This window comes from Lemur catta, chromosome 5 (assembly GCF_020740605.2).
Source record: "Lemur catta isolate mLemCat1 chromosome 5, mLemCat1.pri, whole genome shotgun sequence".
Taxonomy (NCBI): domain Eukaryota; kingdom Metazoa; phylum Chordata; class Mammalia; order Primates; family Lemuridae; genus Lemur; species Lemur catta.
Genome location: NC_059132.1, coordinates 100120784 through 100137384, shown reverse-complemented (window position 1 = coordinate 100137384; position 16601 = coordinate 100120784). Strand labels below are relative to the sequence as shown.

Genomic DNA, 16601 nt, shown 5'->3' with positions numbered 1-16601 from the left:
TATAATCTGTAGATTTAATATATCTAACACACACTAGTGGTATATAACCAATTAGAAAAAGAATCCATTGAATTGATAAAGGCACAGTAAAAATACTACATCCTCCAAAATAACTTATTTCTAAGACAACAGTTGTATTTTTCACACGCTATGCACCTACTAAATGTGGGCGTAGGCACTGGGGTGGGTGTTGACTCAAGAATTTGGAGGGTTTTTTTGTGCTATAAAGTTTTAATGCAATAAAAGAGGTTCTTTTCAGATTTAGAAAGTAAACATCAATGAGATTAATAAACTGAGCCCCATCTATTACTGATTAGTGCTGTGATTACCCAGTTTCTTTCTATTTCCATTATCATTCTCAGAGGACAAGACATTCAAAGCCAAAAATTCATTAATTTAGCAATTTATTCTTTTAATATTTATTGAACAGCTTCTATATGCCAGGCACTTTTTGCTAGGTGCTGAAGACAGAAAATGCGTGAGCTACAAGCCTGCCGTTGAAGGCTCATACTCCATCAAGTAAACTGACACCTCACTACAATATCTGTGCAGGGAGAAGTAAGGTATTTGCAAAGTGCAAAGCAATAAACACTCTAGCACGAATCTATCCTGGAAGTGCCGGTTTTAGAACTGTATTCTAGGTGTAAGAATATAATATAATAACAAAGCACTCTACTATTTCCAGAAGATATTAAACTTAACATATCTAGGAACTTTCCCATGCTTTTTCACTTTATCCTCACATAAATCTTTTTTTTTTTTTTTTTTTTTTTGAGACACAGTCTCGCTCTGTTGCCTGGGCTAGAGTGCCATGGTGTCAGCCTAGCTCACAGCAACCTCAAACTCCTGGGCTCAAGCGATCCTCCCACTTCAGCCTCCTGACTAGCTGAGACCACAGGTGCTCATCACCACACCCGGCTAATTTTTTTCTATTTTTATGTGCTTGGCTAATTTTTTTCTACTTTTTTTTAGTAGAGATGGGGGTCTCACTCTTGCTCAGGCTGGTCTTGAACTCCTGAGCTCAAGCAATCCTCCCACCTGGACCTCCCAGCATCCTAAGATTACAGATGTAGCCACTGCACCCAGCCTAGCCTCACATAAATCTTGCAGTAACTTTGAATGACTCATAATGTAGATGAAAAAAGCTAGTTGTAAGAAGTAATTCACTTGACCAAGATCACAAATTAGCAAATGAAGGAGGCAGGATTCCAAGCCAGGTCTTTTCAGTTCAGCACTTAACTATCCTATACCTGCCTCACAGACAAAACCTAGAGGAGGTACTAAGTAAAGTAGATCACATTATAGAAGTGTTAGCACATGATGTTCTCTGTGTAGACTGCATAGTTCTGCAGGTGTACAATAACCTCTGAACAGCATGCCAGATGGTAATGGTGATAGTTCTAAGTATAAATCTACAAATATATTAGCTTGAAAAAAACATGTCGGGGCTTCTCAAAGCGAGAACAAAACCACAATAATGCCTCTGACAGATAATACAGAGGACAAACTCAGAGATCAGTACCACTGGTAACAATTTCAATTTTTCCCTGTTCTTTTACCTATTTTATGCCCACTTAATCATTCAGGCTCCTTTGGTTCCATCTTCATGGTTTACCATACATAAACATACCTATATACAGCAACTGGACGTACATAAACATACCTACATACAGCAATTGGACAAGAAAGTGGACATCTATATGTGTATTTTCTCACATGCACACTTCTATATACTGAGCCCTAATAAAGATCACCTGGAAACTATGAAGGAAGGGTCACAGGCCAGACATGAAAAAAATGGAAGGAGGTATCAAACTAGAGCAATAAAAATATATTTACCTGTTTCTTCATCTATCTTGAAAACACCAACACCAGAACCATCTCTAATGGAATATCGGATCTCCCCGTCTCTTCCTGTGTCCTCATCGTGGGCTGACACTGCCATGACTGATGAACCAAGAGGGACATCTTCTTTCACCACACCCTTTTCCACAAAGCTGGAAAACACTGGTGGGTGTAAGTTCTCATTCACATCAATTACCTCAACTTCAACATAGCAAGTAGAAGACAGAGAAATTGGCTTCCCTTTGTCTTTGGCCCTCACAGTGAGATTGTACACTTGCTTCTTCTCAAAGTCCAACTGCTGTACAATTCTAATTGCTCCACTGAGCTTATCCACATCGAAGTTTCCTTCTCCATGGTCCATAAGACTGTACCTCACCTGACTAGACTGACCTAAATCAGGGTCATGGGCCTCTAACCACATGATTATGGTTCCTTCTGGAAGATCCTCTCGAACTTTCACACGGTAATTAGGTGGAATAAACTTAGGTGGGTTGTCATTAACATCTTCTAATGATACTTTCAAAAGTACAGTAGAAAACAACGGGGGCTCGTCTCTGGCTTGGTCCCTAGCTTCAATCTTTAAGTAGTGCACATGGTGCACTTCACGGTCCAGAGGGCGCATAACTTTAACAACACCAGTCGCACTGTCAATTGAAAACTTATCTGTGTCTGTAAGGATGGAGTATGTCACGTGTCCATTGGGCCCTAGATCTTTATCTGTAGCTTCTACCTGGATGATTTCACTATTTATCTCCTTGTCCTCACTCACTTGAACAAAATAGCTCTCCTGTAAAAACTCAGGTGGGTTATCATTGGCATCCAGGACTACAACATCTAGAAGCTGCCATGTGGCCTTCTGGGGTATTCCAAGGTCATATACAGTAATATTCAAGGTATATTTGTCTGTTGTCTCACGGTCAAGTGGAGATAAAATTTTTAGCATTCCTGTTTCCATGTCAATAACGAAGCAACTATCCTCATTTCCTCCAGAAATAGCATAGACCAGTTTTCCATTGAAGCCAGTGTCAAGGTCAGTAGCATTCATGAGAATTATACTGGAACCCACAGGATGGTTTTCCTTTACCTCAATACCAGTCGGAAGAGTACTTCTAAACTGTGGTGCATGAGCATTAACAGAGTGAGAATCAAAGAAAATATCCTCAACTTCTCCCTGTCTGTGTAATTTATTTGCCTGCAGGAGTTTCTCTGCCAGCATTTTGGCAACACCGGTCTCCTCACACTGCAAGTTGACCAGCTTTCGACTGGCAGCCACAGTTATGTTGATATATAATGGTGTGGCAAAATTTTCTCCATCTGTAGCTGTAATTCTCAGGCTGTGAAAAGACACCTTTGAGCCTAAGCCATCCATTAGTGATTGCTTTAATGACAACACCCCAGAGTTAGGGTTTAAGCTAAACAAATCTAGTTCATTTCCAGCTTCAATCTGATATCTCACCAACTGAAGTTCATCAGCATCAATAGCAGAAACAGTAGTTATTTGCTCTCCCACACCTAGATCCCTGGGAATTGTTCCTTCACAATTTATCTTCTCAAACAAGGGTGTGTTGTCATTCAAGTTATTGAGAGTAATTGTAGCAAGGACTTCAACTTCCCGGCGGTATGGCAAGCCCCAGTCTGATGCGCGAATCCTTAGAGTATAAACCCGTGGCATCAATTCATAGTCCAAATTTTCTGAAGTACTCACAGCACCAGTGAAATGGTCAATCACAAATGGCACGTGATTTAAATTTGCAATACTGTATGTCACGTACCCATTCTCACCCTCATCTGGGTCTACAGCATTCACGCTCATGACAGTGGTACCAATGGGCACATTCTCATCAAAGGAGGCTTTATATGATGTCTGGGCAAATTCAGGGGGATTGCTATTTGCACCTAAGATTTTAACCAAGACCTTGGTGGAGGCTTTTCTGTCACTCGTTGTTACTTCAAGTTCAAAATGGGATGCCTGCTGTCTTTTAATTGGTTCTAAAATGGAAATGAGACCAGTGTTGTAATTTAAACTGAATTTAGCTTTTCCAGGTGTACTTTTAAAAACATACCGCAAATGGGAATAACTAGGAATGGCTTTTACCATGACCACAGGTGTGTTGGGAGGAGCAAATTCACTTATTTCAGCTTTGTAAACATCCTTTTCAAACTTGACTGGCCCAGCTTTGAACTGCGGAGAGGTCACATGAATTACTTTTACTGAAGAGAACTGGGGAGGAGTTCCTTTATCCTTAGCCTGTAGTGTCAGATTGTAGCCAAAAGGATGACTGTCCCAATCAATGCCACCAATGGCTTTGACTTTATATTCTTTACTCCCTGGGAAGGACCTCACTGTTCTAAACTGTTGACGAAGGTCACCTGCCACAATGCTTAAAGAAGCTATTTCCCCATTGGCACCCTGATCACAGTCATCCACTGTCACGATTGCGTATGTCGGGTCCTTGTCCAGTTCTGATGGTGATAACGTCACTGCTGTTATCACAGGAGCACACTCATTGGCCTGTTCTACATGGACTGTTAGCTTGGCCATACTGCTGATCCCACTGCTACCGTACAATTTCATTCCACGGTCCACAGCAAGGATTTCCATCTCATAGAGATTGGTCTCTGTATAATCAAGTTTACCAGTTAAAACTACCACACCACTGGTTGGATGAATAGCAAACATATCTGTTCGGTCTTTAAAACTGTAGTAAAATTCTCCATTGGTTCCAATGTCTGCATCTGTGGCGCTGACTCTTGCAATACTGGTCCTTATGGCCGTGTTCTCAGGTAAAGAAACACTGTACGAGGTGGGTGAGAATAATGGTCTCAAGTCATTTGTATCCAGCACTTGCACCCTGACCTTTGTTCGGGCTTCAGCATTAGTATTTTTTTCAACTGCTTTCACTATCAATGTGTAATGATCTTTCACTTCTCTATTAAGAATAGCTGTATTTCCACCTTTGGTCCTTATTCTTAAAAAGCAAAAGTCTCCAAGAATGTACTCTTCAGCTTTGAACAGGTTTTCATTGTCTCCTGAGACAATTTTGTACCTTAATTCCCACGATGGATTGGTGATGTAGATACCCATCTTTACAGGATGCCCAACGTAAGTTTTGGCTGCAGAGTTTTCGTGCACAGTGACATTGTACTGCAAGTGTGTAAACTGTAGCGGAGTCTCTTCAAGTCTTTGGCTTCCATCGCCATCTCCAAAATGTTGGAGGAGGAGGAGCAAAAGCAGAAGCAAGGGCAAATGGCTCCCCATTGCTTTACTCTCAGGAACCTGAAACAGAAAAAAGAAATAAGAAGCATTACTTTGGGAAAATAAAACAAGCAAAAGTGTAAATTGTTTTAAACCCTTACATTTTAATAGAGTATTTTCCATCTATATGGAGTATGAATAAATGCAATGTTTCGGGTTTCCACCCCCCCCCCATTTTCCAACATAAATATCAATACTCTCCTAACATGTCTAGCATTACTAAACTGTTTGTTTGTTTTTGAGACAGAGTTGCGCTCTGTTGCCCAGGCTAGAGTGCTGTGGCATCACCCTAGCTCACAGCACCTTCAAACCCCTGGGCTCAAGGGATCCTCCTGCCTCAGCCTCCTGAGTAGCTGGGACTACAGGCATGCGCCACCACACCCGACTAATTTTTTCTATTTTTAGTAGAGATGGGGTCTCGCTCTTGCTCAGGCTGGTCTTGAACCCCTGACCTCCTCAAGCGATCCTCCCACCTCAGCCTCTCAGAGTGCTAGGATTATAGGCATGAGCCACCACGCCCAGCCTTAGCATTACTAAATTTAACAAAAATATTTTTTTTTATATTTGAATGACCCAAATCATAATGAACATCAAATGAAAGATTACTAACTGTAACAACTAAATTGTATTCTTATACTTAAACCTTTAAATACAAGCAAATGTTTAAAAGACGATTATTGCTTACATTTACTACATACAATGAATTTAATGCTCTAAAGCTTGCAAACTTCATGCTACAACAGTATTGTGAGCATACAAAGCTTCTAACAACTAATCTAGAGGGAAAAAACCCAACAGTGGTTTTATATGACCTCCCGTAATGGTAGCTTATCTCATTCCAACATTTATTCTGAAATTATATCATTTCTTTGTAAGAACGAGTAAGTTCACTCCTTATATAATAAGGGTTTACTGTCTTATTTAGTTTTATATAATATTTAAAGGTATTAAAATTATTATATCATCAGTTTGATAATGCTAACATAAAAAAAAAGGCAGGTTACAAAAAAACCCTAGAATTCAACTGCTTGATGTCAAACAGAGTTTTTACTCCCTAAGTCAGTGAAGCGAATCTCACCAACTACATCAATGTTTTATCACCACTGCTGTCAACAGGAGCGTCTACTACCTTCAGGGCACTGAACAACCTCTTACCCTGGGGCCCTCCATTAGAAGACAGGGCACACACACAAAAGCTAAATCATCTAAGCTAACACATTCACAGGGTCAAATCAATGGGGCAAGGGGGCAGACCCTGCAGGAGAGTCAGAGGGTAACCCAGGAAGGACAGAGGGAAGTTAAAGAAATGAAGAAAGGGGTGCTTTATCAAATGAGAAGCTGGGCGAAGTCCACTGGGCTGAGGTCTGGCCAGCACAGCAGGACAGCTATTTCCAGATCAACTGTTCCCCTATGCCAACAAATTCATCTTGTAAATCAATGTAGCTTCAGAAACCCCCCAGCACTATCAGTAAGGGACAGCAATGTCAATAAGGGACAGTACTGTAATCTTGCAAAGTAATTCTCAAATTAATATTCATAGAATATGAATGCTATCTGAGGTGAAAGAACAGCAGACTGGAGGGCTGGTTGGACAGCCCAGTTGAAATTAGTATGGCAACATCAAATCTTAGCTACTGCCAACTTTGCCCCATCAGTCATTTCCTTAGGCGGGGGAAAAAAAAAGAAAAGACCTGATATGCTTAAAGCAATTAGAAGCTTAATTGATATTGAATCATGTTCAAGTTAAGCACCCTAACTTGTTCTTAAGCTGTCATGCCTTCAACTCTGCAGATAAAGTCAGGAAATTAGACAGATTTTTGGCCTCTAGGAGAACAATCATCATTTAACCAAAATAAGGAAATAAAATTCTCCCAAAACTATCTCTTTAAATATCTCAATAGGGTCAACAGTTCTAATACTCAGGGAAATCTGAATAGGATGAAATGATCTAGTAATTTTATTCAAAACAAGTGAAAAGTTCAATATAATTCAACCTAGTAGGTACTGAGGACCTGCTATCAGACAGCACCTTGACTGGAGTTAAGACAATAAAAGACAAAAGATCTCAATCCCAAGGCACTTATAAACTAGAAATAAAACTAGCATATAAAAAAATGTTTTGAAGAACAATTAAAAAGATGTTCAACAAGCACTGTCTTTTGTTTTAGGAGATACATTATGTTTTAGGAGACATTATTATTGTTAACCCACTTTACAATACAGTATTATACCAGGATTATATTGCAAGCACTTAAAATATTTTTGCTTAATTCTAAATATAAAATATTATGCATACATTAAAAAGAATAATGTAGCACTCTACATGGATATATAAAGATGTTCAGATATATTAGCTGGAAAAACTAAACTGATCCCATTTACTTTTGTTTTAAAAAGGAGAGAAGGGGTAGATAAATCATCCTCTTCATTATTTAATTCCTTCAACAAATATTTAATGAGCACCTACTATGTACCAGGTGCTGTTCTAGATGCTGGGGATTCCAACGTGAACCAGATTACCAACAAGTCCTGATGGAGGACACATTTCCTGGTGAGAGACAAACAAGTACACAGAAGTACATCAGATGCTGATGATTAAATGCTAGTGACAAAAAACAAAAGCACAAGAGAAACTGAGGACAGGAACCTGAAGGAGAGAGAACCCAAAATTCAAAAGGGCTGGGGTTTCTCACTTCAGCAGCACTGACATTTTAGGTAGATATAACTCCCAGATTCTCTGGGGCACTGTAGGATGTTCAGCATTATTCCTGGTCTGTAACCATTAAAAGCCTGTAGCATTCCCCATCCTCCCCAACTGTGACAACTAAAAATGTCTTGAGACATTGCCAACTGTGCTCCAGGGCTCAAAGTCACCCCCAGTAGAGAAACACCAGGTTAGAGAAACAATAAAGAAACCCTGTGTCATGTCTCCTTAGGCTCCTTCAGAAGGTAAGTTTCTCAGATTTTCCTTGTTTTTAATGAGGAGCACTAGTTAGGTATTTTGTAGAATGCCTTTCAGACAAAACGTTCCTCAACTGGAATTTGATGTTTTTCTTAGGATTAGGCTGGGGCTGTGTTTGGGAGAGGAAGACCACAGAGATGAAGTGTCATTTTCATTACATCACTTATCCATGTCGATACGGACCTCGTTCCCAGGATTGAGGTAGGGTCAGCCAGGTCTCTCCACAGCAACGTTGCTCCTCTTCCCTGCCCTACACCCTTTCTGTACTCTTTGCAAAGAAGTCACTACATGCAGCCCACACTTAAGGGGTGGAGAGTTATGCCCCCCAAATCATTTAAATTCTTCCATAATGCTGATTTGTCCATTCTCCCCCATTTATATATTTTATCCAATCATTTTTTTAAAGATCAGTATGGACTCATAAATACAGGCTGCTTTTAGGAGTTTGGAGTTTACTACAAACCAATGAGAAACCACCAGAGAATTTTGAATAGGAGTGACATGATCTAACCTTGCAAAAAAGGGTCACTGTGATTGGTTATCTAGTGTTGAGAAATGCAAGGGTAAAAGCTGGAGGGTGGCCTGACCAGTTAGAGGCTACTGTAATTATACTGGAGAGACAGTAGATTGGCCTAAAAGTGGAAATGGCAGAGGTGGGAGAAGTGTTCAAAATGGTCAAATTCTGGATCTATTTCAGGATTTGCTGATGCATTGGAGGGGCGACGGGGAGGAAAAGAGAGAGCAGAATCGAAGGCTTCAAGGACTGTGTGCTAAACAAAGAGAACAAGTGGCCAGGGACTGAGAGAGAAGACTGAGAGAGAAACAGGTTTTTGGGAGTCAGATCAGGAGTTCAGTTTTAACAAGATAAGTTGGAGATGCCAATTGGTTACCCAAGGAAAGATTTTGAGTGGGCAGTCAGATGTGTGGGAAAGGTCCAGCCTAGAGATATAAATTTGAGAGCTGTCAGGACATGGAATACGCTATTAAAATCACGAAACTGAATGAGATCATCAAGGAAGCAAGCACAGAGAAGAAAACAAAACCAAGAACACTGTTGCTCCCCAAGACCTGAAGTGAAAGGCAGAAATGGAGGAGGAACTGGCAAAGGAGACAGAGTAGCCACTGAAGTAAGTAAGGGAACCAAGAGTGGTACGATATGGAACAATAAGTAAGTAAATCTTTTGTGTGCATAAGCCTAACATTAGAACTTGGAAATGACCCACAAATACTGGTTGGTACCATGCTGCTCCCACCATGACTGATGAAAGGCCCTGCCCCCGCCATAACCCCTGGGTCTTAAGGAAAATGCCCAACACATCAAACCACTATGGCTGTCCTCTCCCGGTGCCTTCCAGGCCATTCAGTCTGACCACAGGCCCTGCCACCACCCCATCACCTTCCACAATCCACCAGAGTTCTCACAGGACACAGCACAGCTGGAATAAACTTTTTGGACCACATTTATAACAGAGACCTATTACAACCCGGAATTTACTCTGCAAACCTGACGAACAGAATGCCAACATAATTAGAATAAATTATTAAATGCAATTCTTTTGATAAGGAAAAAGGTATATTTTGGGGGAGATATTTTTAACCCTACAGTAATATAACCAAGAGCCATGAACTCAGGTTTCACTATAAAATGCCCTGATCAAAACCATGGCTGTGACTCTATGCAAACCAGTAAAGGCTGAAGGGGAGAAAAGATACTGATACCATTTCATCTAAAAAGGACATTATTACCTAGACTTCACACTTACAAAAACTAAACTCCAAAGACCATCTTAGCCAAGGGCTACACTTTGATATTTAGAAGGTGATCACACTATTTGAACTCCTAGTAATTTAGGATTTCTAAAATATGTTTTTGGAATCAAAAACAAAGACTGTTTACTTAGTTCAATCTTTAGGGAAAAGAACTCTGGGTCCAAAGCTTAAATATCTTTAGCACAGATTTCTGAAAATCCGTAAGTACAGGAGAAAAATAATTTTTCTAGTAAAAATCAGATATTAATATCCTCATATTTCTTCATTAGGGAGACATTCATGTCAAATACTTCAATCAATTACTATGCACATTCTCCTGTGCTGAGAACATAACTGCATATATTCAAGCATTTAGATCTCAAGCTTACATTTTAGAGGTATTTCATATGCTGCAGAGACAGGACGTGAGGTAGGACACGGCATTATCCAATCCACAAATTCTGTTAAAGGTTGTATTATTTACTATTGAGAGGTCACAATTCTTACATGCACAAGAAGTCATTCTAGCCCTCTACATAATACGAAAACATTAAACTTTTCATTCCACATATTGATAAAAATACACAAAAACATGAAAGTTGAGAACTTTATGTCCTCCCCATTGTGCTTCCCCCGATGCTCTCATTTTTTATCAACAGTGGTAAGAGCATCACTAAAACTTAACTTGTTAGTGAAATTTAGAGCTTAATGTTCAGTTTACTGTTAAAGTATTTCTACAGATCTCTAAATACGAAGCCATTTTCAAAGCAATGTCGTGAAGTTGTCAAAAAAAGAGAATATGAAGTGTCAATGACTCCTGTTTTTAAAGTGTTATGTATTAAATGTTTTAACAATTTCTAAAATCATTAAATAAGAGCAAAAAAAATTATTGTATCTTACTAAGAAAGCCTGTCTTTACTAAACTAAAATCAATTTAGAGCTTCCAGATAACATTTACAAAAAAAAAAAAAAAAAACCCACAAAAAACTCCATTTTTCTAGTAAATTACAATAGCCATGGACAGTACTTTTAAAAGAGTTTTTATTTTTACAATGGAAAATCAATGAGTAGATTATGTTTATCTTCTGGGTGCATACTAATTTTTTTGAACCCATCTTAATAGGATTTTCAGTATAAATGGTGGGGTTACTATGAGGCCTGGAAACTGAGCTGCAGCTTAAGCTTGGTATAGATCATTTAATTATTTCTGGTAACCCCATGCATATGTTGTTAGCTTTGATTAGGGCAGCTGTAAGTCTGACAACTCTAGCAAGATTTAATTTAAATATAGCCTTCACATGATCAACAATTGATTCCAATTTAAACTCCAAGAATGGTCTTTACTGATAGTGACAACGCAAAACTTACAAATCTGACTTTTTCAGAACTTAAAACTTCAGCACTGACATGATTTAATCAATCCAAAACAAATTCTTAAAAGTGTTCTCAGCCTTGAGAAAGTTAAACAGATGTCCTAATTTTTAAATAGCCTCTATATAAAACCTACTAATTTACATGAACCTATAAAACATGTCTGCAGGCATTATGGAGATGACAGCTTCTAGTTGTTCTGTGCTGTTGGGACCTAAAAGACAAGACAGGTGAACAAGGTCTGCATGTCTATTTCTGGCTGGGCCAGGCATTCCTGTGCTATTCCTCCTTTCCCTTCTCTTTACAGAGACAGGACCCTTCTACATCACTTATCCTCCAGCCACTTTCTCCTCCTCCACATCCCAGGACAAACTCTGCCCAAAGAGAAGCTCAATAAACAGACTGTTTAACTTGTGATTTAGGATCATCTCACCTAATGTATTTTTCTCTGCACACAGAAATAATTTAAGTGGTGTTTTGGCAGGGCAGCCGATAATTAACACTGGCCACTTCTTCCACTCTCAAATTAGTAAGGTTTTATTATGAATCAAATGATGTTCCCTGTGTATTTAGGTGCACATACAGGCACTGAAGGATGGATGAGGAATGTGAATGTGCCCTGTAGAGTAAGACAACGGAAGTTCTCAGGGAGAAAGTCCTCATCTCCTCTCCTTAAAATGTTCTCTTCACCTGTTGTTCACACCTCAGAAGAGACACCACCCACCCTAGCTACAAATAAAGACACTCCTGATGCCATAACATCCTGCCCCTTCTAGGGCTCTTCTCTCCGGAATCCTTTCTCCCAGTCTAACATCCTCAACACCCCTTCATTACCAACCCCCTTGGCTGAGTCTCCACACACAGGGTCTTTCCTACTTAAAAACAAACTTCACTCAAACATTCACTTCCTTCAGATTAACACTCTATCTTTTTCTTTCTTACACTGACAGAAAAATCAAAAATAGTAGTTTCTCAGCACCACCCTGACTTCCTTAGAGCTCCCTCTCCTCTAAACGCTGCTGCACAAGGGTCCCGCAGCTCCTTCCTGGTAGCACAAACAGCTTCTTCTGGCATCACAAGCTAATGTCAAGTGACCTTTTCCCAGTGCTCATCCTCCTTGACTTAAATGTCGCATTTGACACTACTCACTCCCCTCCCCAACACTCTAGTGTCCTTCATATGGTCACGGATTGCCTAAAAACAGAGGCAATCCATAATATGCAAAAAATGAATAACAGGAATTTTTCCTGATTCCCTTCAATACATTTTTATATTCTACACTGACTCTTCCACCTTTAAAGTATGGCATCACAATTTGTCTTCCAACTCTTTCTACACGTGTATTTATTACTTAAAGATCTCATCCCCTCTGCCTCAATCATGAAGGATCACTGTCAAACCCCAAATCTAGCCTACCATCTCTCAAGTGCTTTTAACACTCCCCCTGAAATACCATCAGACCTAAGTGACACAGTCAGCCCTCTGTATCTCTGTATCCACATCCACAGACTCAACCCATTAAGGGTGAAAAAAAAAAAAAACCCACAACTTAAAAAATTCTTTTTAAAAATACAGTATAACAACTATTCACACAGCGTTTACACTGTAATAAGTAATATAACTAATTTAGAGGTGATTTTAAAATATATGAGAAGATGTGTGTAGGTTGCACGTAAATACTACTCCATTTCATACGAGAGACTTGAGCATCCTTGACTTTGGTATCACAGGGAGTCCCGGACCAAGCCCCTCCGATACCAAGGGACAACTGATTAGACTCTTCATCCATTCCCCACTGCGAAGTAACAGCTCTTCCAGTGTATTTTCCAATTGCAGTGAAGTTTCACCACTGCCCAAATCACCCAAGTTTGCAAACTAAGAGACAAAAAAGGAGCTGAGAATCATCAAATCTGGGACCCTGCCAGCATTGTCACTATTCAACTGTGTGAATTCAAGGAAGTTGCTTAATCCTTTGGACTCCACTTCTCTCTCTCAAATTCAGGATTTCCACAATCTTTTATTCCTACCTGCCAAACCTCCATTTCTCGAAAGTATCTAGACTTGACATTTTTATTTTCAATTTCACAAAATGGTTCCTTTTCCATTTCTGCTACCACCTAGTTCATATGTGTATTTGTTCAGGAATAGTATTTCAATTGTCTTTTGGTATTCCTACTTTCTGGACCTCATTCTACTTAGCCTATCCCAACTTTTTTGTGACATTATTCCCTAGCTTGAAAATACTCACTATTTCTTCTTTGCCTGCTGAGTATATATATTCTTTTTAGCCTTGTACTGAAGATCTTCGGTAATCTGACCTCTACCTCTCTCCCTAACCTAATTTCCCAATATTACTTCCTATTTCGAACCAAAAAGGTATACTTTCCACAGGCTTAGCAACCAAGCTGTCTTAAGTCAACACCACCACCTGCTGGTCAGGCTCCACATCTTCCCTTCTGAAAGACAACACAAACATTACTATTTTATTTTTTACTGCCCTCCGCTCCTCACATACAGTTTATTTATTTTTACCTTTTTCTTCAACATTTCCTTCTTCTCCTTTATCTTTAACCCCTGCCCCTCTCCGGTTTATAGGCCAACTGCAGTCATAGTCATAGAATGAATATCTATATCCTACCTAGAAAAAAAAAGCAGCATGGATGACAAACCCACAAACCCTTTTCCTAAAGATAACATGGTATGCTTAGGTCTCCAGACTCTTCTCTCTATTCTTCACAACACAGTCAAGCCAGACTATAGTTTCTATAATTTGCTTTGCACATGTTATCTCCTCTCCTTGAATTATTCCCTCCTGATTTACTCTTTCCTCCGAACTCACCCTGTCGTAAATCCACCAACCACAAATCCCCCAGCTCACACTGAGGTGCTATGATGGACTACCTTGGCCCTAATGGATCTCTTAGCACACTGCACCGTAATTGTTCACTTGTCCTTCTCCCTCCAGACCGAAGTCTAAAGACATGCACCTGAGAGGCAGAGGATTAAGGGAACGATAACAGTATTGTTAGTCTGCACACAATTTTTTAACATTTTTCTGCCCATAACATGGATTTAAATGATCTGCTAACATGCTGAGAACCCAACAGGGATATTTCTAGTGACTAATTAAAAGATATAAATGAATAGACAAGGGCCAAAATGATTTCATGAAATCCTCTCAACCTCACTTCTTTTCAGAGTGACAAAAAATTTGGCTCATTTACAAAGTTCATTTTTCAAGAAATTGGCATATAAATGCAAACTTTATTCAAATCAAACCTTACATTGAGCGTGTTAAATGCTATGTTGGACATAACTTAGAGTTCTATCAATAGTTAAAAAAATTACACTATTGCAAGTATTTTTACATCTTAAAGCTTAAATGCATAACAAGGAAAGAGATAATTCTAATTGTGGAATCAGAACTGGCCTTCTACGACACAAACACAAAGTCAAATGTCAGAATTCACCCTATATAACTGAAGACACACCTTTTCCTGAGTACCTGTAACAACTGGATGTGTTGGGTAACCTAACTAAACTCATTAAGAGTAATGTGGAAAATATAACCATTAACTAGTGTTAACACACGCAGATATCTTCTTAAACTATTGAACTCATCTCCGAATATATGAAGCATTAAGAATCTTTTGAAAAATAAATAACTGAAGACCATTTTAAATCTTTCCTGATTTTAATAGTCACTGTAAATAACCAGTTAAAAAAAAAAAACACGCCTCTACCAGGCACCAGGGAATTGCTTAACAAATGCCACTTAACGAAAGCATAGTTCAGACCCATGCAAAAAAAAAAAAAAAAAAAAACTAACTGCATAGAAAATATTTATGAGTTTACTTTCCTAATTCATACAATTGCGTCCTTGTTTCTAAAGCCCTGCAATTCACATCAGTAGGAACAAAAAAAATCTCACAGACAACAGAAAGTTGGCTCCCTACAAGAAAGCACTTTGAGTAAGAAAAAGCCCTAAAGAACTAGAATCTCTTTAAAAAAAAAAAAAAAAAGACAGACACTTATAAGCTTCTCTTCTGGAGAAGACAGAAGCAACTGACAACTCGCACATTTTGCAAAGGCTCAGCCCGGGAAATCCATCAAGCGCACCCTTTCAATGTGCATTCAACCAGTGGCATCTCAATCTCAGGGCAGCATGGCACAAAACATCCAAGGGAACTCTGCGACTCCATTTCAAAGATCCCATCTTTAGCCTACTGCTTTCCTTAATCTCACCTATACGGTGCATAAACATTTCACACGCTGGGAGAATCACCCTAGGGGCGAGATCAGCGAAGTCGCGAGCAGGCCGTGTTCTCCGGGACAGGAGCAAGGGGTGCGCGGGGAGTTCCGAGCTCGGCGCGCCGGAGACCGGCGGCGGCTCCCGGGCCCGCAAGCGGCGGCGCTCGCCGGTCATCGCCACCGCGCCCCCCGCCTCCGCGTCCGCCCCAAGCCGCCCGGCACACGAGGCCAGGACCGAAATTCCCCAGCTGGAAGGATCAAATCACTCCCACCTTCCAGAGAGACTCTTTCTTCCATCCGCCCTTCGGCACACCAGGGGCAGGAGGGGCCTGAGCTGGCCGGTCCGGGGGCGGCACCCACCGCGCCGCGCTCCCGCAGCAGCAAGTTGCACGCCCCCCGGGCGCGGACGGCTCCGGCCCCTCGCCGGCTCTCCCTCCTGCCCCAACTAACTTACAGCAAAGTTGCTCTGAAGTAGCGGCTGCGCTCTCGAGGCTCTCATGCCGAAACCTCAGCGCGCCCCTGAGCCGGGGCCGGCTGCGCCGAGGGATCCCCTGGGCCCGCACGTTCGCATGGCGCCCACCGTCCCACCGCCCGGCCGCCCGCGCGCCCAGCTCCGGCAGCCACCCGGGTATCCTGGCCGCCCAGCTCGGCACGGGCACCTCACGCTCCCGGCGCGGAGGAGATCCCTCCGCTCGAGGCCACGCCCGCCAACGCCGGCACTCGTTTCCCGGCGCGGAAACTCTAGCCGACTTTCCCCGGCGGCGGGAGCCGGCGCCCGGGGGGCCCCCGGGCAGAGAGAGCCCCTCTCCTCTCAGACGCCAACTCCGTGCAGGGAGGAGACGAGCCAGCGCCCAGAGGGCTCTTGCGACAGTCCGGGGAACAGTTTGGGGCTTGTTCTAATGCCGAGGTTACTTATGGCCAGCACACGGACGCTTGTGCAGGGAATGAATAGGGAATCTTCCCCGCTAGTAAAGGGGAAACGTTAGCTTAGCCTTAAAAAAAAAAGTCAACTGGGGCTTAATGTAAAAGCTTCCCACGCATCCCTTTAGATTTTCTAGAACCTTCAGGGAATTTCTAAATATGCATTTGAATGCCTCGGTTCTGGGTCTGCAACTGCTTGGTGGGACAAAAATCGTCCTACAAGGTCTCAAAAAAAGGAATGCTGCT

General features: G+C 41.1%; 1 protein-coding gene across 1 annotated transcript in view; it reads right to left on the bottom strand.

Annotated features, from left to right (window-relative positions):
- The window catches only part of FAT1 (FAT atypical cadherin 1), a 114662-nt gene extending 98665 nt beyond the window's left edge, over nt 1-15997 (bottom strand). Inside the window, exons 1-2 of the mRNA XM_045552343.1 lie at nt 15889-15997; nt 1840-5122 (exon numbers count right to left, since the gene is read on the bottom strand). Coding sequence (XP_045408299.1) covers nt 1840-5122; nt 15889-15933 — 3328 coding nt within the window. The 5' untranslated portion in view covers nt 15934-15997. The remainder of the gene's footprint in view (nt 1-1839; nt 5123-15888) is intronic.
- Nucleotides 15998-16601: the final 604 nt, after the last annotated feature.